Raw genomic sequence first — 24,750 nt, forward strand, 5'->3', positions numbered from 1 at the left:
ACCTCCCAACTCCTGTAACACAATACTCTGACCAATAAAGGGAAGCATACCTTCTTCACTATCCTATCTACCTGCCACTCTACTTTCAAGGAGCTATGAACATGCACTCCAAGGTCTCTTTGTTCAGCAACACTCCCTAGTATATAAATCCTGCTAAGATTGGTTTTCCCAAAACGCAGCACCTAGCAATTATCTAAAATCAAACTGCATCTGCCACTCCTCAGCCCATTGTCTCATCAAGATTCCGTTGTAATTGGAGGTAACCTTCTTTGCTGTCCACTACACCTCCAATTTTGGTGTCATCTGCAAACATACTAACTATACATCTTATGCTCACATCCAAATCATTCACTTCCATACATCGTATGAAAAATTAGTTCAAGAAAGTGTTTCAACTTGAAATATAAAATATTAAAAAATGGAGAAAGAAATCTCCCAAATCTGCAAAAATATTTTCTTACACTTTATATCTCAGTGCAGATTTTACAAATAGTAACCACTTGATGTGGTTTATATGAAATACAGAGAATAGATGTTGTGCACTCTCTAAACATTACAAAAATACATCTTGTGGGGGGGGGGGGGGCGCGGTTCTGGTTATAATTTTTAAAATCACAAAACTAGTAAGATATGGACTTTATTGCTCCTCTCTCGATTCTTCCATTAAATTATCACATTGTTTGTCCAGCCTGGATAATATCCAGGACTGAATAAGCAGAAATTTCCTCGAATTATGTTTGCCCTTGATACAGACTTTGTTCCCTAACTATCAAATTAATCGCATTTTCTGGCAACTATTAGAGGGTGAACCAGTATTGCAAACTCAGTGTTGTATTTGACGCTAACATAAGCTTCACACCACACATTCGTGCTTTCATAATCTGCCAACTTCCATGTGTTTACCATCGCCTGACTCTGCATCTCCTTCAACTCACCTGCTGCTGAAACACTCATCCAGGCCTTTGCCACCTGTCAATTTGACTATCCAGTCTTCTCACAATTGACCTCCCATGCTGCATCTACCAATCTGAAGTCATCCAAAAGTCTGCTGCCCACGTCCTTGTTGACCACATGCCCCAACCACCTACATTACCTCTTGATTAAACAACATTGATTTTAAAATGTCATTCTTGTTTTTAAATACCACTGTAGGTCACCCGTCTCTATAATCACTTTCAACCAAATCATTTTCTGAAACATCTTCACTCCTAATTATAGCTCAAGTTAACCTTAGACTGAAGCCCCACAAGCACCCCAGATGTTAAACACACCACAACTGATGACCATACCTTCAGATTCTTATATTTCTAAACTGCTCCTAGCTCTACCCATTTTTCATCCTTTAAGACATTCAATAAAACCTCTCTCTCTTTGATCAAGCCACTAGCCATCCACTCTAAATATCTTGCTGAGATATTTGTATCATCGATAGTCCCAAGTGAGGTGCCAGAAGACTGGAGGTTGGCTAACATGGTGCTACTGTTTAAGAAGGGTGGTAAGGACAAGCCAGGGAACGAGAGACCGGTGAGCCTGACATCGGTGGTGAGCAAGTTGTTGGAGGGAGTTCTGAGGGACAGAATGTGCATGTATTTGGAAAGGCAAGGATTGATTAGGGATAGTCAACATGGCTTTGTGTGTGGGAAATCGTGACTTACAAACTTGAATGAGTTTTTTGAGGAGGTAACAAAGAGGGCAAAGCAGATGATGTGATCTATATGGAGTTCAGTAAGGCGTTCGACAAGGTTCCCCACGGGAGACTGATTAGCAAGTTTGGATCTCATGGAATACAGGGAGAACTAGCCATTTGGATACAGAACTGGTTCAAAAGATAGAAGACAGAGGGTGGTGGTGGAGGGTTGTTTTTCAGACTGGAGGCCTGTGACCAGTGGCATGCCACAGGGATCAGTGCTGGGTCCTCTACTTTTTGTTATTTACATAAATGATTTGGATGCGAGCACAAGAGGTACAGTTAGAAAGTTTGCAGATGACACCAAAATTGGAGGTGTAGTGGACAGCAAAGAGGGTTACCTCAGACTACAACAGGATCTTGACTAGATGGGCCAATGGGCTGAGAAGTGGCAGATGGGGTTTAATTCAGACAAATGTGAGGTGATGCAGTTTGGAAAAGCAAATCTTAGCAGGACTTATACACTTAATGGTAAGGTCCTCGGGAGTGTTGCTGAACAAAGAGACCTTGGAGTGCAGGTTCATAGCTCCTTGAAAGTGGAGTCGCAGGTAGATAGGATAGTGAAGGCGGCGTTTGGTATGCTTTCCTTTATTGTTCAGAGTATGGAGTACAGGAGTTGGAAGGTCATGTTGCGGCTGTACAGGACACTGGTTAGGTCACTGTTGGAATATTGCGTGCAATCTGGTCTCCTTCCTATCAGAAAGATGTTGTGAAACTTGAAAGGGTTCCGAAAAAAATTACAAGGATGTTGCCAGGGTTGGAGGGTCGGAGGGTCTGAGCTACAAGGAGAGGCTGAACAGGCTGGGGCTGTTTTCCCTGGAGCGTCAGAGGCTGAGGGGTGACCTTACAGAGGTTTACAAAATTATGAGGGGCATGGGTAGGATAAATAGACAAAGTCTTTTCCCTGGGGTCGGGGAATCCAGAGCTAGAGGGCATAGGTTTAGGGTGAGAGGGGAAAGATATAAAAGAGACCTAAGGGGCAACTTTTCCACGCATAGGGTGGTACATATATGGAATGAGCTGCCAAAGAAAGTGGTGGAGGCCGGTACAATTGCAACATTTAAGAGGCATTTGGATGGGTATATGAATAGGAAGAGGAGGGATATGGGCCTGGTGCTAGATTGGGCTGGGATATCTGGTCGGCATGGACAAGTTGGACTGAAGAGTGTTACTTATATGCAAGGTGTCAAACTTTGCTTTCAAACACTCCCCGCAACCGCCATGAGAACTGTGTTGTCCAATTCTCAATTCAGGGCAAACTCTGGAATCCTTCATTCTAAGAATTAGTATTACTTGAGCCAAAATCAATCTTCAGGTTTGCTTTGAGCATATGAACAGAGAGTATTAAGGAGAAGAAAAAATTGAATCAGAGAGCGAGTGAGAAATCGTGGATCTGACTGACTTCTGGAATAAACAGAGTTCAGAACATTTCAGCATTCAAATTTTTATAAATTAAGGATTTTAAATGCCAAGCAGGACAAATGGATCTGAAAATTAATGTAAGTCAACTGAAAAACATTTTAGTCCTCATTTACATTTATAGTTTGTAGTAAGTTGGGGGAGTACCATTCTTCAACATTGTGCTTCCTCCAACCCGGGCTTCATCAAAACAGACATATTTGTTATCAAACTGTAGCCCAAAAGATGGGAAGTCCCATGTCAGATGACAAAGTAGCAGTACTCCAAAAGCTGGTGATTTCAAATACACCTGTTGGACCGTAACCTGGTATTGTGGGACTTCCTTTGTTCAGGGCCACCCCAGTCCAACACTGGCACCTCCACATCATGGTCAAAAGAAAGGGTCCACTGGCAAAGATTAAGGGCAGATAAAATCTGAATCTCAATATTGAATGACACTCACCTTCATTAGTAATTCTATTCATTTTCATCTGGGCTGTTCTTTCATTACACCAAAATATTTTTGTCCCTTTTAAACCACACCCATCCTAAACGCAGAGGTCCCCATACAGCCAGGTATTAATGAAGCTAGATAAAGCAGTATTGATTTTGTGGAGTATTTTACTGACTGCTGCAAATTCACTTTGAAGTAAGCTGATCAGTGCCTTGAACTACTGGCCGCAGGGATTCATTTTGCCTCAATGAGTTCCTGAATCTCAAATTCCAAGAACCCCACGCTGGGGTGAATAATGGAGTCCAGCCATCTCGGACAAGTACAATAACAATCAAGTTACTGAAATTGATCATGCGTTCCATATAATCTGGCACACAGCCATCACTGCATTCATGACTTAAAGGAGAAAGTTAACCTTCGGTTCATTTCCCAGGCAGACTCAAATGGAGCTATGTCCACTTAAACTATTCTTCAAATAATACAAAGGTGGTGTGCACCTTCTGATACATGTATGTGTGTATGCCAGCTAGTGTTGGTCATCACATTTTTCTGGTTTTAAAACTGCAGATAGACACAAGATTTGAATAATGTCCGGAAAGACTCCTCCTGCCACTCCACGTACTCCCAACTTTTACAACAGTAGCTGAAATCTGAATAAGCAGCTCAATTTTCAATCTTGGCCCTTCCAAATCAGAAGTTAAAGCACAAAATAAAGCAACAAGCAGAGAGTGAGACCTTAAGTACACCCTTTAATACAGTTATCATAGAATTATTAGATCGATTAGCACATTCCTTTTAATCTTTCTTAGCTGTAAATCACATTTGTATCTATTGTTTTCTTTCCAAATTAAACTTGACCTTAATTCTATTAACATTATGTTTTAAGTTCAAAGGCTGTTAAGAATAAATTGGCAACTGAAAGTACTCAAATTAGCGATGAAGTTGACATTAGTCTGACTGATTCTTATATGGTTATTTATTTTGTCAATCCTTTCCCCAGTGGGGACCCAAGCACCATTTACTTGATGTTCTGTCTTTGACTGAAATCTAATCGGACATGTGTTCCAGAAGCATGAGATTTCAGTCACACCAGGAGAGCCCAGTTTTAATGATGTGACCTTTCTACACATTTGAGAAGTCTCCTGCAGCTAACACACACAGAAACCTTGTGGTCCTGTAATAGCACAAACACCTCCTTTGGAACCGGTTTAGGAGCATGTGGCACCAACTATAGCAAAATTAATTTTTATAGGTGTTGGTTAGCATTTCCTTTACTCAAACATCCTTGGCTTATTTTAACGCTCTGAATACCAATTACTACTACATGGAATAAATCAACATTAGAAATAAATATGAAGTTGCAGTCTAATAAACGTTCAGATAGTCTCTTTCAAGGCATTTGACAAGGTTCCCCATGGTAGACTAATGGAGAAAGTGAAGTCACATGGTGTGCAGGGTGTTCTAGCTAGGTGGATAAAGAACTGGATTAGTGGTGCTGGAAGAGCACAGCAGTTCAGGCAGCATCCAAGGAGAACAACAGGAGACAGGGAGTAGTAGTTGAAGGAGTTTCTCAAAATGGAGAAAGGTAACCAATGGTGTTCCACAGGGGTCAGTATTGGGGCCACTGTTGTTTGTAATATACATAAATGATTTGGAAGAGGGCATTGTTGGTATGATCAGCACGTTTGCAGATGACACAGATTGGTGGAGTAGCAAAAAGCATAATGGACTGTCAGAGAATACAGAAGGATATAGATAGACCGGAGAGATGGGCAGAAAAGGGGCAGATGGCTTTCAATCCAGAAACATGTGAGGTGATGCATTTAGGCAAAACTAATTCTACAGCGAATTATACAATGAACAGAAGAGCCTTCAGAAAAGTTGATGAGCAGAGATTTCTGGGAGTGCATATCCATTGTACCCTGAAGGTTGCTGCACAGGTGGACAGAGTATTGAGTAGAAGAGCTGGCAAGTCATGTTAAAATTGTACAAGACATTGGTTCGGCCACATTTAGAATACGGTGTACAGTTCTGGTCGCCACATTACCAAAAGGATGTGGGCACTTTGGAGAAGGTTTACGAGGATGTTGCCTGTTATGGAAAGTGCTAACTATGAAGAGAGGTCGAGTAGGTTAGGTTTATTTTCACTAGAAGAAAGGAGATTGAGGGGGGACCTGATTGAGGTTTACAAAATCATGAAGGGTATAGACAGGGTGGATAGAGACACGTTTTTTCCCAGGACAAAGGATTCAATCATGAGAGGTGAGACTTTCAAGGCCAGAGGTGGAAAGTTTAGGTGGGATACATGCGGTAAGTACTTCACACAGAGGGTAGGTACCTGGAACGCATTGCCAGCAGAGGTGGTAGAGGCAAGCACGGTAGATTCATTTAAGATGCGCTGGGACAAATGCACGAGGAGGTGGGGAGCAGAAGCTTAGGAATTGACCGACAGGTTTAGACAGTACATTTGGATCAGCTCAGGCTTGGAGGGCCGAAGGGCCTGTTCCTGAGCTGTAAATTTTCTTTGCTCTTTGTTATATCTGGAAGTCATTTACAGGTTGCAGTCCAAATTCAAATTCAAAATCAGGTAGCTACTTGTGATCATAAATACAAGATAAAGAGCAACTTTTCAACTGAATCTTGTACGGGTAGTTTTGATAAAAGGTCAGAAACTGGGAACATGAACTAGATTCCTCTCTCCAGAGAGACTGGCTATCCTGCACATTTCCAGCATTGACAGTACAGCACTTGACTAATGTGAAATTTATATTTTGTCATTACTAAATTGTACCAATGCCTTTACCATTCAATTGCATAATTTTGCCACATCAAAGTCACTGGAGGTCACAGAAGGGCACAGGAACAGGTAAAAATTAACAAAATTCTGGACATGCCACTTGTTCAAACAAAGGGATGATTTGGAGAATAAGAGAAACAGACTCATTTTCAAGACCAGTCTGACACCACAAACCAAACACAGAGTATAAAGAATAAAAAACAAAGCAATATCGTCAGATGATTAGCTACAAAAATCAAGAATGATAACAGGAAAGATATATTTACACATCAAGTGGTTAGGATTCAGAATGCATTGCCTGATTAATCCGTATCCACCACTCTAGCTTTCAAAAGAGAACTGGACAAATATTTGAAGGAGAATTCCTTCAGAACTGCTATAGGAAAGATGTTGTGAAACTTGAAAGGGTTCAGAAAAGATTTACAAGGACGTTGCCAGGGTTATGATTTGGAGATGCCAGTGTTGGACTGGGGTGTACAAAGTTAAAAATCACACAACACCAGGTTATAGTCCAACAGGTTTAATTGGAAGCACACTAGCTTTCGGAGCGCCGCTCCTTCATCAGGTGATCAGGACAATCACCTAATGAAGGAGCGTCGCTCTGAAAGCTAGTGTGCTTCCAATTAAACCTGTTGGACTATAACCTGGTGTTGTGTGATTTTTAACGTTGCCAGGGTTGGGTGATTTCAGCTATAGGGAGAGGTTGAATAGGCTGGGGCTACTTTCCCAGAAGGGTGACCTTATAGAGGTTTATAAAATTATGAGGAGCATGGATAAGATGAATAGCCAAGGTCTTTTCCCCAGGATAGGGAGTCCAAAACTAGAGGGCACAGGTTTAAGGTGACACAGAGGAAAGATTTAAAAGGGATACAAGGAGCAATGTTTTCACATAGGAAGTGGTGCCTGTCAGGACTGAACTGCCAGAGGAAGTGGTGAAAGCTGCTACAATCACAACATTTAAAAGCCATGACAACACCATACAATCCTGTCATGGCAACCACTGCCAAGACATGTCAGTGTCGACACGGATACCACCATTACACATGGGAACATCACCCATGTACATGGCAAGTACTCCTGCAGGCATAGATGACCCGAGGTGTGGTACATTGGCGAGATCAAGCAGACGCTACAACAACAGATGAATAGACACCTTGCGACAATCACCAGACACTGGGTGTTCCCTCCCAGCCGGGAAACACTTCGGCGGTCAGGAGCATTTGGCCTCTGATCCTCAGATGACCATCTTCCAAGGCAGACTTCGGGATATGCAACAATGCAACATGGCCGAGCAGAGGCTGACAGTCAAGTTCGGAACCTATGAGGATTCAACTGGGATGTCTCTCTCTCTCTCTCTCTATGTCTCTCACACACACCCTCTCATTCTCAATCTTACACTCACACCCTCTCTCTCACACACACACACACTTTTGGCAAGCATGCACACAGTCAAAAACATTCTCATGTGCATTCTCTCGTGCACGCATACCGACACAAGTCGATAGGGTGAATTTGCATTTGCAAGATAATATTTGCAGATACATTCTATTTTGCTCAAAAAATGCATAATCTGCAAGCAGTCAATCCATATAACATTTTATAAATTCCTATTCTTGTAACAGAACCAGTCTGACTCAAGGTTGGGGTACAGACTCATTCTAACCTCATACCTTTAATGCAGTGTCTGAGCGGAGATGTCACTTTTTTAATATATAAAAATCTTCAGTTAACTTGAGAATGTGACTTAATAGTCATCCTGGGATTTACATATTCATGAACCATTCTGAAAGATGAAAGACTTAACAGCAACCTAGGTTTGTTCAATTTATCATTTCAGCTGTATGACTCTAGGAGAAAGTGAAGACTGCAGATGCCGGAGATCAGAGTTGAGAGTGTGGTGCTGGAAAAGCACAACTGGGCAGGCAGCATCTGAGGTGCAGGAGAATCGATCTTTCAGGCATAAGCCCTTCATCAGGAATGAGGCTTGTGGGCCAGAGGGCAGAGATAAATAAGAGGGGTTGGGCTGGTGGTAGGTAGCTGAGAATGCAATAGGTAGACGAAAGTGAGGGAGAAGGTGATAGATCAGAGAGGAGGGTGGAGCGGATAGATGGGCAAGATGATGGACAGGTCCGGAGGGCAATGCAGAGTTGGAGGCTTGGGACTGGGATATGTTTGAGGGGGGGGGTTGGGGGAAGAGGGGAAAAAGATGAAGCTGGTGAAATCCACATTGATCCCGTCTGGTTGGAGGTTCCCAAGACAGAATATCAGGAGTTCTTCATCCAGGCATCGGGTGGCAAGGGTTTGGTGACAGAGGAGACCCAGGACCTGCATGTCCTTGACAGAGTGGAAGAGGGAGTTGAAGTGTTCAGCCACGGGGCGGTGGGTTTGGTTGGTGAGAGTTTCATAGAGATGTTCTCTGAAATGATCTGCAAGTAGGTGTCCGGTCTCCCCAATGTACAGGGGACCACATCAGGTTCAACGGATACAGTAGATGACACTGGTGGAGGTACAGGTAAATTTCTGTCTAATATGGAATGATCCTTTGGGGCCTTGGAAGGAAGTGAGGGGATTGCTGTGGGCGCAGGTTTTGCAATTCCTGTGGTGGAAGGGGAACGGTGCCAGGAATGGGTTGTGGGCTGATGGATGGATTTGATGAGGGAGTCACGGAGGGAATGGTCCCTCCGGAACACTGATAGGGGTGGGGAGGGAAATATGCCTCTACTGGTGTGGTCCGCTTTTAGGTGGTGGAAGTGGCAGAGGATGATGCAACGTATGCAGAGGTTGGTGGGGTGGAAGGAGAGGACAGGGAAGTTCTATCCTTGTTGCGTTGGGAGGGGTGGGGTTCAGGGGCGGTGGTGTGGGAAGTGGAGGAGATGTGCTGGAGGGCATTGTTGACCACGTGGGAAGGGAGGTTGCGATCATGGAAGAAGGAGGCCGTCTGGAACTTTGAGGCGGAGTTGGTCATCCTGGGAACAGATGCGGCGGTGATGGAGGAGTTGGGAATAAGGAATGCGTTTTTACAGGAGCTAGAGTGGGAGATGGTGTAGTCCAGGTACATCCTTTCCCATCTATCTGCCCCACCCTCCTCTCCAACTTATCACCTTCTCCCCCACCTTTATCCACTTATCATATTCTCAGTTACCTTTCCCCCACCCACACCCCCCTCACCCACAAGCTTCAATCCTGATGAAGGGCTTATGCCTGAACCATCGATTTTCCTGCTCCTCAGATGCTGCCTGACCTGCTGTGCTTTCCATCATCACACTCTCTACTCTGAACTCCAGCAGCTGCAGTCCGCACTCTCTCCTATAACTGGATGTTGTGATTTTTAACATTTAAACAGCATCTGGATGGGAACATGCATAGGATGAGTTTACAGGGATATGGAGCAAATGCCGGGACTAGATTAATTTAGAATATCTAGTTGGCATGCACAAGTTGGGCCGAAGGGTCTGTTTCCATGTTGTATGACTCTGACTCCATTACAGGAAGAATGAGCTCAAGAGTGGGACTAATTGGATTTGCTCTGTAAAAGCCAGCACAATGGAACAATGGCCGTCTCCCCTGTGCTACTCTAAGATAAAATGGTAATTAATGCTATTCCTTCAAACCAGCCAGCAAATTCTTACCGGCGAGTTACATACTGTATTACTTCACCATGACCATAGTTCACAGGGCAAGCTCAGGCCCACATGGATGTATGATATTATTGCAAGCCCACAGAAGCAATGAAACCGTGTATGTAATCAAAAGATGTCCATCAATCAATTTATTTATGGCATAAGTGTTGAGTAGACAGAATGACTGGACACTTGACTCTAAGTTGTTTAGCTGGGAGATTAGGTTGGGATCAGAATCTAAAGCAACTGCCAACTATGTGATACAAAACACTGTACTTTCATTCCAGCAGTACAAAGACAAAATACTAAAAAAGGTACTTGACTTCAAAATCACTGTCAGCCTTTACCTAATGCACACAAATGATTTAAAGTTCCAGTCTTAGCATTTTCCATGGCAAAAGTACGGATTATGATTAGTCCCAAGACTAAAAGTGCTATAACTCAAATATATTTATTCTACTGGGTTAAAATGATCCATTGTATGGAGAATGTTTAATTTAAGACCAGTACATCCTGATTTTGCAACTGTAAAAAGTATTGTTATTCCACGAGTTAACAATCATTCATCATGCATTTCTATGGCTATGGACTTATGTTGCATAGAAAGTGTAAAAATAAGGAAAATAAATCAAACTGTTAAAATCCAATATCATTAAAACGAAAGTCAAATTGAAAACTTGTAGTTGGTATCACAAACAGGTTTGAAAATATGCTTACCTCTAGCAGGATTTAACATGCTTCACTAAGAGCACTTGCCATACACTTATTAGTCACTGTAGAGAAACAGCAGCATAGATTGCAGTGACCAAGAGTCACTGAGGACACCACCCTCACAGTTTAAAAATGGAGATTATTTGAGAAAGGAAAGCTCAGTGTCAAAATGTTGAGGTAGAACAGATGGAGGGCTCTTTTGATACATTGGTAATGTCCCTCTCTCTGAGCCAGAGAGGGGGAAGGGGTGGAGGCAGGAAATCTTATTGGAAAATATAAAATTATGAAGGGAATAGATACGATAGAAGCAGGGAGATCGGTTCATTTTTCACCCACAGTTGAAACAAAACAAAAAGCAGCAGGTTTCAGGACTGAGTTGAGGAGAAACATCTTCACCCAAAGAAGTTGTGAATCTGTGGAATTCCCTGCCCAGTGAAACAGTTGAATCTACCTCATTGAGTGTTTTCAAGGCAAAGATAAATAGATTTTTTGAACAGTAAATTAAGGGTTATGATGTGCAGGGTGAGTAAGTAGAGACAAGTCCACAAAAAGATCAGCCATGATCTTACTGAATAGCAGAGCAGGCTCAATGGGCCATATGGCCTACTGCTTCTATTTCTTCTTATGTTCTAGCAGGCCTTGCTGAACAGGAAGTCTTCCCTTCGTAAATACGAGACACTAGCGCCAAACATAATGCTCCTACAACACCTTTAACTACAACAAGTCAACTCAGCACCTTGGATTGAATTGGAATCTATACCAGAGTTACACTGCTTTCACACAATGTTGAACAATAAATTCACACACAGGGTGAGGTAGCTTATCAGGCATGTGCGCCAGTTTGGAAGATGATGATGCATATTTCTATGGACACTGCTTGCTCTCTGGTATCTGTGGGTAAGTGTTTGTTTCAATTCTTACATCAATCTTGAGGATCAGCAGTTTATTTTACTAACTGTAATCTGATCAGGTGTGTGCATCACTTTCTGTAGCAGGTCCTACTGGATAGGATTGGAAACTTTGTCTAACTTGCCCATCTCTTTCTAAATGATGACCAATGGCACCAAATGTATTTTTAATTCCTGTGTTAGTTTCTGTTCTGGTAATTTTGAATGTCTTGTGACCTTGCTCTAATCTATTTTGACCAACCAGTCAGTCATATGCCAGCTTGCATGCCTACCTTTTGAAAATCCTCATGCCCTCACACAACATTGATGTCCATTTAACACCCATTACTTTGCTACCACAGCAACAAAACAAACTGTACAATACCTGTCAAGTGCAAGTTTCAGTGATGGACCAGATCTATGGATAAATTATTGTAATTAATGCCTGCTTAAATTTTGAATCATTTATAAGACCATAAGACCATAAGACATAGGAGTGGAAGTAAGGCCATTCGGCCCATCGAGTCCACTCCGCCATTCAATCATGGCTGATGCGCATTTCAGCTCCACTTGCCAGCGTTCTCCCCGTAGCCCTTAATTCCTCTAGACAACAAGAACCTATCAATCTCGGCCTTGAAGACATTTAGCGTCCCGGCTTCCACTGCACTCCGTGGCAATGAATTCCACAGGCCCACCACTCTCTGGCTGAAGAAATGTCTCCGCATTTCCGTTCTGAAATGACCCCCTCTAATTCTAAGGCTGTGTCCACGGGTCCTAGTCTCCTCGCCTAACAGAAACAATTTTCTAGCATCCACCTTTTCAAAGCCATGTATTATTTTGTACGTCTCTATTAGATCTCCCCTTAATCTTCTAAACTCCAACGAATACAATCCCAGTATCCTCAGCCGTTCCTCATATGCTAGACTGTTTATTGAACAGTTGAAGGTAACATTTCCAGCAGGCCTGGTAGAACATTCAGAATATTCTTGATTTGCTACACTCAATAAAACTGCCAAGAAACAAAAAAAAGCAACAGAACATTTGGTTGTAAAATAGAACTTTGCATTCCCTTTGCCCAAAGGCAGGTCCAATCCACAGTCACGACCTTCAACACGTTTAAGGTAAGGAAACAGGTCTCCGCCAAAACAAGACCGACCCCTCAGCTGACCATCCAGCTAACAGAGTCAGAGTCAGTCATCCAAGATGTCAGAATAGAAAAATAGATACATGGCATCAATATTGGCTGTAAATTAAAACAACAAACAGTATGATACCATCAGAGTGTTGCACAATTGTAAAGCTTGGTCTGAACTCAGTGCTTTAAAAGGATTTTAATCAATCAGTCGGTTTGCATAAACAACCAATTGACTTAATTTCACACTTCCTACATACATGCATATTTAATCTACATTACAATCTCAGACACCAGGAAGCATGTCAAAATATTAACACGTTATTTTCACCACTAACTAGAGTTATGTGTTGTATTCGAATCTGGTGGAGCAAATTTCAACAGTCGTGGACCTCAAAGACTCCTAAGAAAGGTGGACTCAGCCAAAATAAATCTTGCCACCAATCCTCAAGTACAGATCACACGTTGAATACATAGTTTACGGGCATGCGCAGTTCTGGTGACATTCAAATAGCAGCATCCCCCAACAGCAGTCCACAAATATGTTCAATATCAAGACAAAATCAAAATGGAGCAAGGTTCTATCATGGGAATATAGCACAGGATCTAAAGAGAAAGCTTAGGCTATTTTGGATAATGTATAATGAGTTTTAATGAATGATCTCAATATAAAAGATCTTGCAGGACATAATGACCATAACATGGCAGAACTTAGCATCCAGTTCGAGTGAAAAACTTGCATCAGAAATAACTGTGCTGAACTTAAATAAGGACAATTACATAAAGATAAGGATAGAGTTGGTTGAAGTGATCTGGGAAAGGAGTTTATCAGAAAAGATGATTGAGGAACAATAACAGATGTTTACAAGAGTAGCCCATGACTCACAACAAAAGATCTCAGTGAGCAAGATGTAATGCAAGAGGCCTAACAGGGAAGGCAGATGAACTCAGGGCATGGTTAGGAACGTGGGACTAGGATCCCATGGCAATTCCAGAATCATGGCTCATGGATGGACAGGACTGGCAGCTTAATGTTCCAGGGTACAAATGCTATAAGGAAGGATAGACAGGGGGTGCGAGAGGGGTATAGAAAGGGGGGTTCGAGAGAGATGGGGGAGTGGTGTTTTGGATAAGGGACAACATTATTGCTGTACTTAGGGAGGATATTCCTGGGAATACATCTAGTGAAGTTGATTGGGCAGGACTAAGAAATAAGAAAAGGATGATAATCTTATTGGGATTGTACTACAGATCCTCCATAGTCAGCAACAAATTGAGAAACAAATTTGTCAGGAGATCTTGGTTATTTATAAGAATAATAGGGTGGTTATGGTAGGGGATTTTAAATTTCCAAACATAGACTGGGACTGCCAAAGTGTTAAGGGTTTAGATGGAGAGAAATTTGTTATGTGTACAAGAAACTTTTCTGATTCAGTATGTGGATTTACCTACTAGAGAAGGTGCAAAGTTTGACCTATTCTTGGGAAATAAGGCACAGCAGGTCACTGAAGTGTCAGTGGGGGGAGCACTTTGGGGCCAGCAACAATAATTCTATTCGTTTTAAAAGAGTGATGGAAAAGGATAGACCAGATCTAAAAGTTGAAGTTCTAAATTGGAGAAAGGCCAATTTTGACAGCATTGGCAAGAACTTTCAAAAGCTGATTGGGGGCAGATGTTCACAGGTAAGGGGACGGCTGGAAAATGGGAAGTCTTCAAAAATGTGATAAGGAGTGTAAAGAGACAGTATACTCCTGTTCAGGTGAAAGGAAAGGCTGGTATGTGTAGGGAATGCTGGATGACTAAAGAAATGAAGGGTTTGGTTAAGGAAAAGAAGGAAGCATGTGCCAGTATTGACAGGATAGATCAAATGAATCCTTAGAAGAGTATAAAGACAGTAGGAGTATACTTAAGAGGGAAATCAGAAGGGCAAAAAGGGGGACTTGAGATTGCTCTGGGAAATAGAATTGAGAAGAATCCAAAGAATTTTTACAAATACATTAAGGACGAAAGGGTAACTAGGGAGCAAATAAGGGCCCCTCAAAGATCAACAAGGCAGTCTGTGTGTGGAGCCATTAAACGAGTATTTTGCATCAGTGTTTACTGTGGAAAAGGACATGAAAGATATAGAATGTGGCGAAATGGATGGTGACATCTTGAAAAATGTCCATATTACAGAGGTGGTGGTGCTGGATGTCTTGAAACGCATAAACGTGAATAAATCCCCAGGACCAGTTCAGGTGTACCCTAGAACTCTGTGGGAAGCTAGAGAAGTGACTGCTTGGCCTCTTGCTGAGATATTGGTATCATCGATAATTACAGGTGTCAGAAGACTGGAGGTTGGCTAACATCGTGCCACTGTTTAAGAAGGGTGGTAAGGACAAGCCAGGGAACTATAGACCAGTGAGCCTGACATAGTGGTGAGCAAGTTGTTGGGAGGGAATCTGGAGGGACAGGATTTACATGTATTTGCAAAGGCAAGGACTGATTAGGGATAGTCAGCAATGGTTTTGTGCGTGGGAAATCATGTCTCACAAACTTGATTGAGTTTTTTGAAGAAGTAACAAAGAGGATTGATGAGGATTGAGCAGTGGGTGTGATGTATATGGACTTCAGTAAGGCATTCGACAAGATTCCCCATGGTAGACTGTTTAGCAAAGTTAGATATCAAGGAATACAGGGAGAATTAGCCACTTGGATACAGTACTGGCTTGAAGGTAGAAGACAGAGGATGGTGGTGGAGGGTTGTTTTTCACACTGGAGGCCTGTGATCAGTGGTGTGTCACAAGGATCGGTGCTAGATCTACTACTTTTTGTCATTTGCATAAATGATTTGGATGTGAACATAGGAGGTATAGTTAGTAAGTTTGCAGATGACACCAAAATTGGAGATATGGACAGAGAAGGTGGTTACCTCAGAGTACAATGGGATCTTGATCAGATGGGCCAATGGGCTGAGTCACGGCAAATGGTGCTTAATTTAGATAAATGCAAGATGCTGCATTTTGGGAAAGCAAATCTTAGCAGGACTTATACACTTAATGGTAAGGTTGTATGGAGTGTTGCTGAACAAAGAGACCTTGGTCTGTAGGTTCATAGTTCTTTGAAAGTACAGTCGCAGGTAGATAGGATAGTGAAGGAGGCATTTGGTATGCTTTCCTTTTTGGTCAGACCATTGAGTATCTGAATTGGGAGGTCATGTTGCAGCTGCCAGGGTTGGAGGGTTTGGGCTATAGGGAGAGGCTAAATAGGCTTAGACTGTTTTCCCTGGAGCGTTGGAGGCTGAGGGGTGATCTTATAGAGACTTATAAAATCACGAGGGCATGGATAGGATAAATAGACAAAGTTTTTTCCCTGGGATTGGGGAGTCCAGAACTAGAAGGCATCGATTCAGGGTGAGGGGGGGGGAAGATATAAAAAGGGACCGAAGAGGCAACTTCTTTCACACAGAGGGTGGTGTGTGTATGGAATGAACTGCCGGAGGAAGTGGAGGAGGCTGGTACAGTTACAGCATTTAAAAGGCATCTGGATGGGAATATGAATAGGATGGATTTAGAGGGATATGGGCCAAGTGCTGGCAAATGGGACCACATTAAGTTAGGCTACCTGGTCTGTTTCTGTGCTGTACATCTCTATGACTATTCTAGAAAGGGGTAAATCAACAATAGTTCTTCATGAAATTCAAATGGAGAAAAACATAAAAGGTGGCAAAGATTAGTGGTAAACCAGAGGCTGGGAAAGTTAAGTTACCTCTTGTTGGCTTCTAAACAACATAACTAAAAGGGAGAAAACATGTACGAATTAGCAAATAATATAAAAACAAAGAGTAAATGCTCCTTTAAAGAAAAACTGAAGTGAAAGAGAAGGGGCAAAGTGAACATGGATAACAAGGCTGGAGAAATAATGATAATGATGAATTACCAGGGTATGGCAGCAGACCAGAACAAAAACTTGGCTGTCTTCACGGTTGAGGACATTAATAACATTCCAAAAATACTTAATAATTAAGGAATAAGTGGGGACAGGGAAGACAGTGTGAGGAAGTAAACACAATAGCGTTCATTAGAGAAGCCATACTAGGGAAACTTCTTGGGCTAAAGCTTGAGAAGTGCTTGCATCCTAGAATTTTAAATGAATTAGCTACAGAGATCATTGATGTACCAACAGAAATCTCCCAAGAATTCTTCCATTCCAGAGAAGTCCCAGAGGAGTAGAAAGTTGCCGATGCTTATTCCAAAAGGGAGTGAGATGAAAAAAATACTATAGACCTAGATATGGAGGGATATTTCTTATGAGGAGAGGTCAAGTTGGTTACATTTGTACTGATTGGAGTTTAGAAGAGTTAGCAGACAACACCTTATTAAAAGGCACAAGATTCTTCAGATACTTGACAGAGCAAATGTGGAAAGGTTGCTTCCCCTTATGGGAGAGTCAAGGACTAGAGGCTAACTAACCTCAAAGTAAGGTATCATAATTTAAGAAAAAGATGAGGAGAAATTCTTTCTCCCAGAGCGAATTAATGTGGAGAATTCCTTAACGTAGTGCTGTTGAGGCTGGGAAGTTAAGTACATTTAAGGCTGTGACAGACAATTAATTAATAACGTGATCAACAGTTACTGAATTAAATCAGGAAAGTGGAGTTGAAGATCATCAGATCGGCCACAAACTCATTTAAAGGCTGAACAGACCTAATGGACTAAATGGCCTATTTTGGCTCCCATATCTTATGACTACATTATTTGAGGAGCAAAGCAACTCAAATGCATCATGGAAGTGCCTTAAGCACTACTGGAGCTTGGAACATCCAGGCACTGTTGATGTTTGGGAGAGGTCCAATGTGTACATACAACAATCAACATACAATCAACACACTCAACTACTTGGCTGGAAAAGTATAAGTCTGATCGGAGTTCAGAGAAATCACAGCAGAATGCAGCACTGGAGGCCATTTAGCCAACTGTGTCAATGCCAACCCCCATGAAGAACAAAATCCAAACAGGTCTACTCCCCTAGATTTATTAAGAAAAAGCTGAATGTACAGTCAGTCAGGAAGAATGGAATGGATTAATCAAATGGCTAAAAAGCTTTCCACATTTATAATTATCTGGTGATCCTCGTACCCCCTGTAAAGTTAGAGTGACATTTATAGTGTACAAGGAACAATCTCTCTTCATGGAAGAAGAAAGACCCTGTAAATCAGTGTCAGTGCTTCAATCAATGCATTCCAAACGAAGTAAATAGTTGAACAACCACTTAGAACCACAACATTTCTCATTTACCTGATAATCAGACCATAAACTTATCAGACCATCAATCTAAAGGTATAATATCATTGGCTCTTCCAAACATGCAATTGCAATATCTATTGATTTGAATTCTCAATGCTATGCCCCTCCAGTCTACTTTGTGACTGTGCACAGTAACTGTGGTCATTATTTGATAAACCAAAGCGTTTTATGTGCTGGAAAAATTGTATTATACAATTATTAGACAAGAGTTAAATGATAATAAGCGCTATATTACTGCATTACATAGCCTTTATGACAGTTGCCCAATGGCCAAGGTCAGCGTTGAGGAAATCTCAACTGTGTTGACACAAATGTGGGAAGAAATGGGACTTTCACAAACTATTCAAACTAGTCTTTACTATTAGTCTGTCCTAAGGCAGGAGTTGCATAATCATATTCTGTTCATTTTTGTTTAAATGAAAAACAATGGGAAATGAAGGAGACAAATATTCAGGGGAAAAAAAACACAGAAGCATGGAAGTACATTGTCTTATGTACCCAGCACTTTCAATGCAAGGAACGTTGTGTTCTGTCAGGTGTATAACTTTGTCAAACTCAAGCATTTGGGAATGACCCAGCTTCACCCTTTCTAATAAACAAACTTTTACCCTGGTGTTCTTTTTCCTTATGTGACTAATTCCATCAATCAAGTTTCTCTATCCATTGCTACTAGCAGGCATGTGGTTAAAATAGCTGCTTCCGAATCAACTGGCAGTTCAGCTGCTACTGTGTGCGTAACTGAGATCAAGTATTCTGGATGTGGGGAACATTACAACATTTAAAAGACATTTGGATAAGTAAATGAATAGGAAAGTTTTGGAGGGATATGGGCCAGCAGCAGGCAAATGGTACAGTAGGGAAAATAGTCCCAGCCTATTCAGCCTCTCCCTATAGCTCAAACCCTCCAACCCTGGCAACATCCTCGTAAATCTTTTCTGAACCCTTTCAAGTTCCACAATATCCTTCCTATTGCAGAATGTCACACGGTATTCCAAATGTGTTCTAACTAATGCCCTGCACAGCCACAACATGCTGAACTGCAAAGTGTGAACCTGTAGTTAGGCATCATTCATTAGCTCAAGGTGCTTCAGCTGTCTCACCAATACAACCACAAACTGACCATCTTCAGAAGGAATCTATAATTCTTCCAAGCCAGTTTACCCAGCATTAGCATTCAGGCAAAATATTTTCATCAGGTGAAAGCTACAAGACTTTTTAGCAAACATCTGTTTTGTTGATGGGGATCCTACGGGAGATACATTTTATATCCCTCAAGAACACTTCTCCTCCTTCTCCATTCACAATGGCGTGGTGAAATGTTACACTTTGAACACAATCTGTTACACATTTTACTTCTAATAAACACAGACAGGCACTGGCAATCAAAGTTTTGTACACAGCTGGTAAATTTTGTGTCTCATAAATAGAGCTTTGATGGGTGGAGGGGTGGGTAGAGGCCAGTATTCCAACAGTATCAATCCTCATTCTCATCTACACACCTTACTTATATAGACACAAATCCCAGTTTGCTTCTGTGCACAGGACATATTTACTGAATGGAACCAACAACTTGAATGGTCAACTCTCTGGGTGGTGTGTGTTAGGTCGTGGTCCAAATATTTTCATCCAGGTGCACTGAATAATGCATTTCAAGTGTATGAATAACCCTCCTAATTCCACAAAAGTCCTCTCTGGAAAACAATTCTGCTGTATTATCAGCACATCCCATCATTGTAAGGGCACGGTTACAAACTGACAGAGGCGGGAATTGAATTTCAGGGAAACTAACACTTCAGAAAGGCAGAAAGAATGAGGGAAGAAAATGATCTAATTCTGTTTATAAAGGTTGATACCGGTATAGTGATAAGAAATTATCTTGGCTCAGGAAATCAAGATGCAAAACCAGTTTGGATGAGGGGGGATAAGAAATTGCAAGGTAAAGAAGTCACTGGAGGAAGCAACTTAAACTTCCATCTGCATTAACCACACCGTAACAGAGTTTAAATCAAGAAATTACAGGGAATTGTGCAAAAGGTACTTCATCGAGCACTGGTGAAAATAATCTTCCTGGGTTACTGGACAAATCAAATTGGCCAAGGTAGACAGGAGGACAAAACCATGCATGTTTAAGGTGAGAAGGGAATGATTGAAAAGGAACCAAAGGAGCAACTTTTTCCACAGAGGGAGAGTGTGAATGGAATGAACTGCCTGAGAGTGTGGAGGAAAATGGTACAATTTCAATATTTAAAAGGCATCTTGATTGGGTCACGAGAAGGAAGGGTTTAAGGGGGATATTGATAAGTGACCTTCAAGGAGGCAGCTCATCATTGCCTTCTCATGGCTAACTCTACTGCTGGCAAAAGGGACTAGATTAATTTTGGATATCTGGTCAGCATGGACAAGTTGGACCAGGGTCCATTTCCGTGCTGTACATCTCTATGACAGGGTGTGTTTCCTTGCTGTATGACTCTATGTATTTATTAGAATAACATATTACAGATCCAACCATTTGTAATGAGACAAGATAACTGATGATACCATACAGAAGGATCCTCTACAGAAATTGGATCAATGTGGGTAAATTTTAAATTGAGTTTGAGGGTGCAAAATATGGATCTGAACCTCGTGTCTTAAAACTTCAAGCAAGGAAATTACAAAATGTATGAAGTCAGTTAGCTAAAGTAGATTTGAAAAATAGATTAAAGTTTATGATAGCAGACAAGCAGTTGTAAGATTTATGACAATAAGCTAGCAAGAAATGAAAACAAATAAAGCAAGAAGTAATACTCCAGTTTATCTCAGTTGGTTATTGGGAAAATATAATCCATTAATGAAAGGTATTATTTGGAACATTTAGAAAACCATAATATAATCATATCGACTCTCCTCAACTTTTATGAAAAGGAAATCAGGTTGATAAATTTATAAGGTTTCAATGAGGAGGGGAAAACAATTAGATACAATGTATTTAGATTTCCAAGAGCCAACTTAAACGTGCCATGTCAGAAGTTACCACACAAGATAAAAGCTCATGCTACTGGATTAAAATATTACCATTGATAAATGTTTAGCACATTTACAAGAAATGGAGTTTGGATGAATAGGTTATTTCCAGGTTTGGAAACATTAACTGCAGGGACTACTACTTAAATCTACCTGAATTACTTGGCTGAAGACACCATGGGTATTACAGCTAAATTTTCTCTCAGGATTATGTGGGAAAGCAAACAACGAGTTAAACAGAGTCGGCAAAAGGAACATAGAAAGATTAAGTGAGTGGGCAAAACTCTGGCAGTTGGAAATATGATGAACAATGTTTGGTAGGAAGAATAGGAAAACAGAAATGATGTCAATTGAGAAAGATTCCATACAGCAGCAGCACAGAGATGGTGGTGGGTGGGGGAAGGGGGTAGGATGCTCTTCAGATGGTTGGTGTGGACTCAATGGTCCGAATAGGCTGCTTCCACTATCGAGATTCATGATTCTCATTGAGGAAGTTAGAGGAGGACAGCATAGTTTCACAATAAGGGATTGCTTTTTTACATTGGAGACAAGGAGGAAATAGCTTCTGAGGATCGAGAACTTCAAGGGGGTAGTTCATCACCACCTTCTTAAGGATAACTAGGAATGGGCGAACACCTGACCCAGGCAGCAATGCCCATATCCCAGCAGGGAGTAAAACAAAAACTGTGGAGACTTAATCTTTCACAGCTGGGACAGATAAATTAATAGAACTGCAAGCAAGTTGAGCATTATGGGGGACTGGCAGGACAGTGGAGTTGGAGTAATGATCAGATCAGCCATGACGTTATTGAATGGAACAGTCTATGCAAGCAGCCAGATGGTCTACGTCTGCTCTTACTTCTTATGTAGTTAAATCAGTTGCATAACAACTCTGGAATCATATTTACCTGAAAATGTTAACACGGTTTCCTCTCCACAGAAGCTGATTATTGCCAGCATGCTCTCTTTAGTTCAGGCGTATGGCTGTTTCTTCTACAACTGAAATTGGACTTATTCCCCATGTTTAACCCCATATTGAAAGCCATTATCAGGAGTATCCTGAAATGGGGAAGTGAAGAAGCTGACTAATTTGATTTTTAAAAAGACCAAGTTTTCAAAATAATTTCGATATCAGCAGCACTTTATCTGTTCACCTGATACTTACTAGGGAATTCCTCAAGCCACACCAACAAGTCTACATGATAGCTTATTTTACATCCCTCCTGTGAAACAATAATATTGTGACTCCATTGACACAAAAACAACATTGGCAGGCACACAATTCTCTCTCTCTTTCTGTGCTAGTTACCAAATCAAGCCTGCTTTGAATGATCTTTCTTCAGAGCTTTCATTTAAAATCCGAAAGCTAACGTCAAATAGTGCATGACATTACTTTCCAAATTTCGTTATGCATAGCTTTCATTTAGAAAGCATTTGCACTGATCTCGGCAGTTGAAGAGGAAGCCTGTATGACCATCCATTCAGAGATCAGATTTACAATGTTGTCACAGCCCTGCTTTTGTGGGAACCTTGTAAATTAATTAAGCAATGAATAATCTAGGAGGCAGACTAAGATAACACCAAAAAAGGTAAAAATACTCCAATTACCGTAATGACTTCCAGCCTCTTGAAATATCTCCAGGTTATTATGACTAAGTTCTCAGGTCACCCCTAAAAGACCAACATATGCAACATTTATGAAGCATTTGGTTCAGCATTCAAAATGCCAGGGTATAGTAGGCTATGGACCAAGTGCAGGTTAAATGGGATTAATGTAGTTTGGTGTTTGTTGATCTGCGCATGCATGGTGAGCCAAAGGGCCTGTTTCTCTGATGTATGACTATGACAAGATGGTTAGTAACTAGATTGGTGAATTTGAGAACTTATGATTAATGGTTGGAGTCTTAAAATGCAAGGTGTCAAATTTTGCTAATTTATTCTGCAGGACTGAAACTGGTTTGAATTGGAGGTTCTGATAACTACCACTAAAACTACATGGGGGCCTGCAAATATAATTAAAAGATTATAAACTATTGTACTTGAACAACCTTATTTTTCAATAAATACTCTTGCTAACAGCTGATCTCAAATCCTTTCTTACCCTGTGCTGTGGCTGATTGTATGGCCTTTAAGCATCCAACAACTTCAAAAGACCTTGGGCTCTGCACTATGTTTGTAGTTGATGTCTATGTTGGACATTTACTGGATTCAGCATTTGGTTTCTCTTGCTCTATAAGGAGTAAAGGAAAGCTCAGGAACACCTGAAGGAGGGTCAGACTGTTTCGCTTTCCAAAGGTACTGACAGGTCTGCCGAGTTTCTCCGATCATTGTGTTTGTTTCAGATTTCCAGCATCCATGTGTGTTTATTTAGGAATACCTTTGCTAAGGCAGGAGTGCACATGATACAAGATACGCTGAAATAACACTTAACAGTCTACTACAAACTTCTGATTGGAAAAATGGTGCTTCAATGAGTGTTCAGTGAGGCTTGAAGAGAATAATTCATTGCAAGTGTATCTCTGCAGGGGGTTGTGAACAGTTGGCTTGCAATGCAAAGTGATGCCAACAGCATGGGTTCAATTCCCACACCAGCTGAGGCTTCACCTTCCCAACCTCTTCCCTGGCCTACGGTGTGGTGACCCTAAGGTTAATCCACCACCAACCATCTCTCTCTAACGAGAGAGCAGGCCTATGAACCAGTACATGGTGTACCTCCTCCTAATCTCAGTTTAATTAAGCAAAACAACTGAAATACTGCCGACATTGTGGGATTCAAAACTAAAAACTAACTCGAGAAATTAGACTCAAAATGGCTAAGCTAACTACTTTTAAAGCAAAAATAAACTTTTATACAAAAAAAAGAGCAAGGCTAGGAATTTAGTACCCAATCCTGCTTGCCCTGACTTAGTGCCTCAATTTACAACCAGAAAACTAATGGGATTTTATGCTACTTCAGAGAGCAGTTAAGAATTAATCGCACTGGGATGAGATGGGAGTTACATATTGTTCCAACTGTGCAAAGACAGCTGGTTGTTATCCCTTCAGGACATTCATTTATCAGTTGATTTTCATGACAGACAGCTTCAGAGTGACACTATCCATCCTATCAAATGCCACAGCCATTTTAAACTCCTTGAGTAAGACACCCTAACAATTTTTGATAACTAAGTATTTAAACACAAATCAACACTCGCAGAAGACCTCAGCAAGTTTTGAGTTCAGGCTCATTGCCTGATTTGGGTAGATTCAGGAAGGGGTATAAAGTAAAATGTATGATAAAAATGTAACCAAATACAACAGCTGCAGAAAACTCAACTCAATAACGTCAGTCCATTCACTCCTGTTTCTCAATGACACCTTCCCTAGCATTCATACAGATCTTACATGATCTTTTAAAAAAAAGATGCACTAGTTGTTTTGCTGATTTGTGTAATCAGAAACAATGCCATTGACCGTAAATTTAACAAGGTGATGCTTACTTGAAGTGTAGATCCTTAAAAGTGAAATGGGTCTCCACAATGCCTGTCGTCTTGACACGAGTTCGCAGGACATCTTGCTGAGTCGGGATGTAATCAGATCTCGCTATCCTTTCAAGATCATTCAGATAACTGTTAAAATAGAAAGTTAAACAATTATCCACTGATAATAGTAGCAATAATATAAAAGGTACTTCACACATTTTTGTAAGCCTAACATAAGTACAGGTAAAGAACTACACCAAACATAATGAGCTCTTAATATAGGTAGGAACACTAGTGAGAGATCACTAGGTGATG

At 41.2% G+C, this 24,750-nt stretch overlaps 1 protein-coding gene across 1 annotated transcript in view; it reads right to left on the reverse strand.

Moving 5' to 3' along the window:
* The window catches only part of LOC140483631 (guanine nucleotide-binding protein G(i) subunit alpha-2), a 241,975-nt gene that overhangs the window by 39,747 nt on the left and 177,478 nt on the right, over positions 1-24,750 (reverse strand). The window contains exon 5 of the mRNA XM_072581933.1: positions 24,454-24,582. Coding sequence (XP_072438034.1) covers positions 24,454-24,582 — 129 coding nt within the window. The remainder of the gene's footprint in view (positions 1-24,453; positions 24,583-24,750) is intronic.

Source organism: Chiloscyllium punctatum, chromosome 12, assembly GCF_047496795.1.
Source record: "Chiloscyllium punctatum isolate Juve2018m chromosome 12, sChiPun1.3, whole genome shotgun sequence".
NCBI classification, from domain to species: domain Eukaryota; kingdom Metazoa; phylum Chordata; class Chondrichthyes; order Orectolobiformes; family Hemiscylliidae; genus Chiloscyllium; species Chiloscyllium punctatum.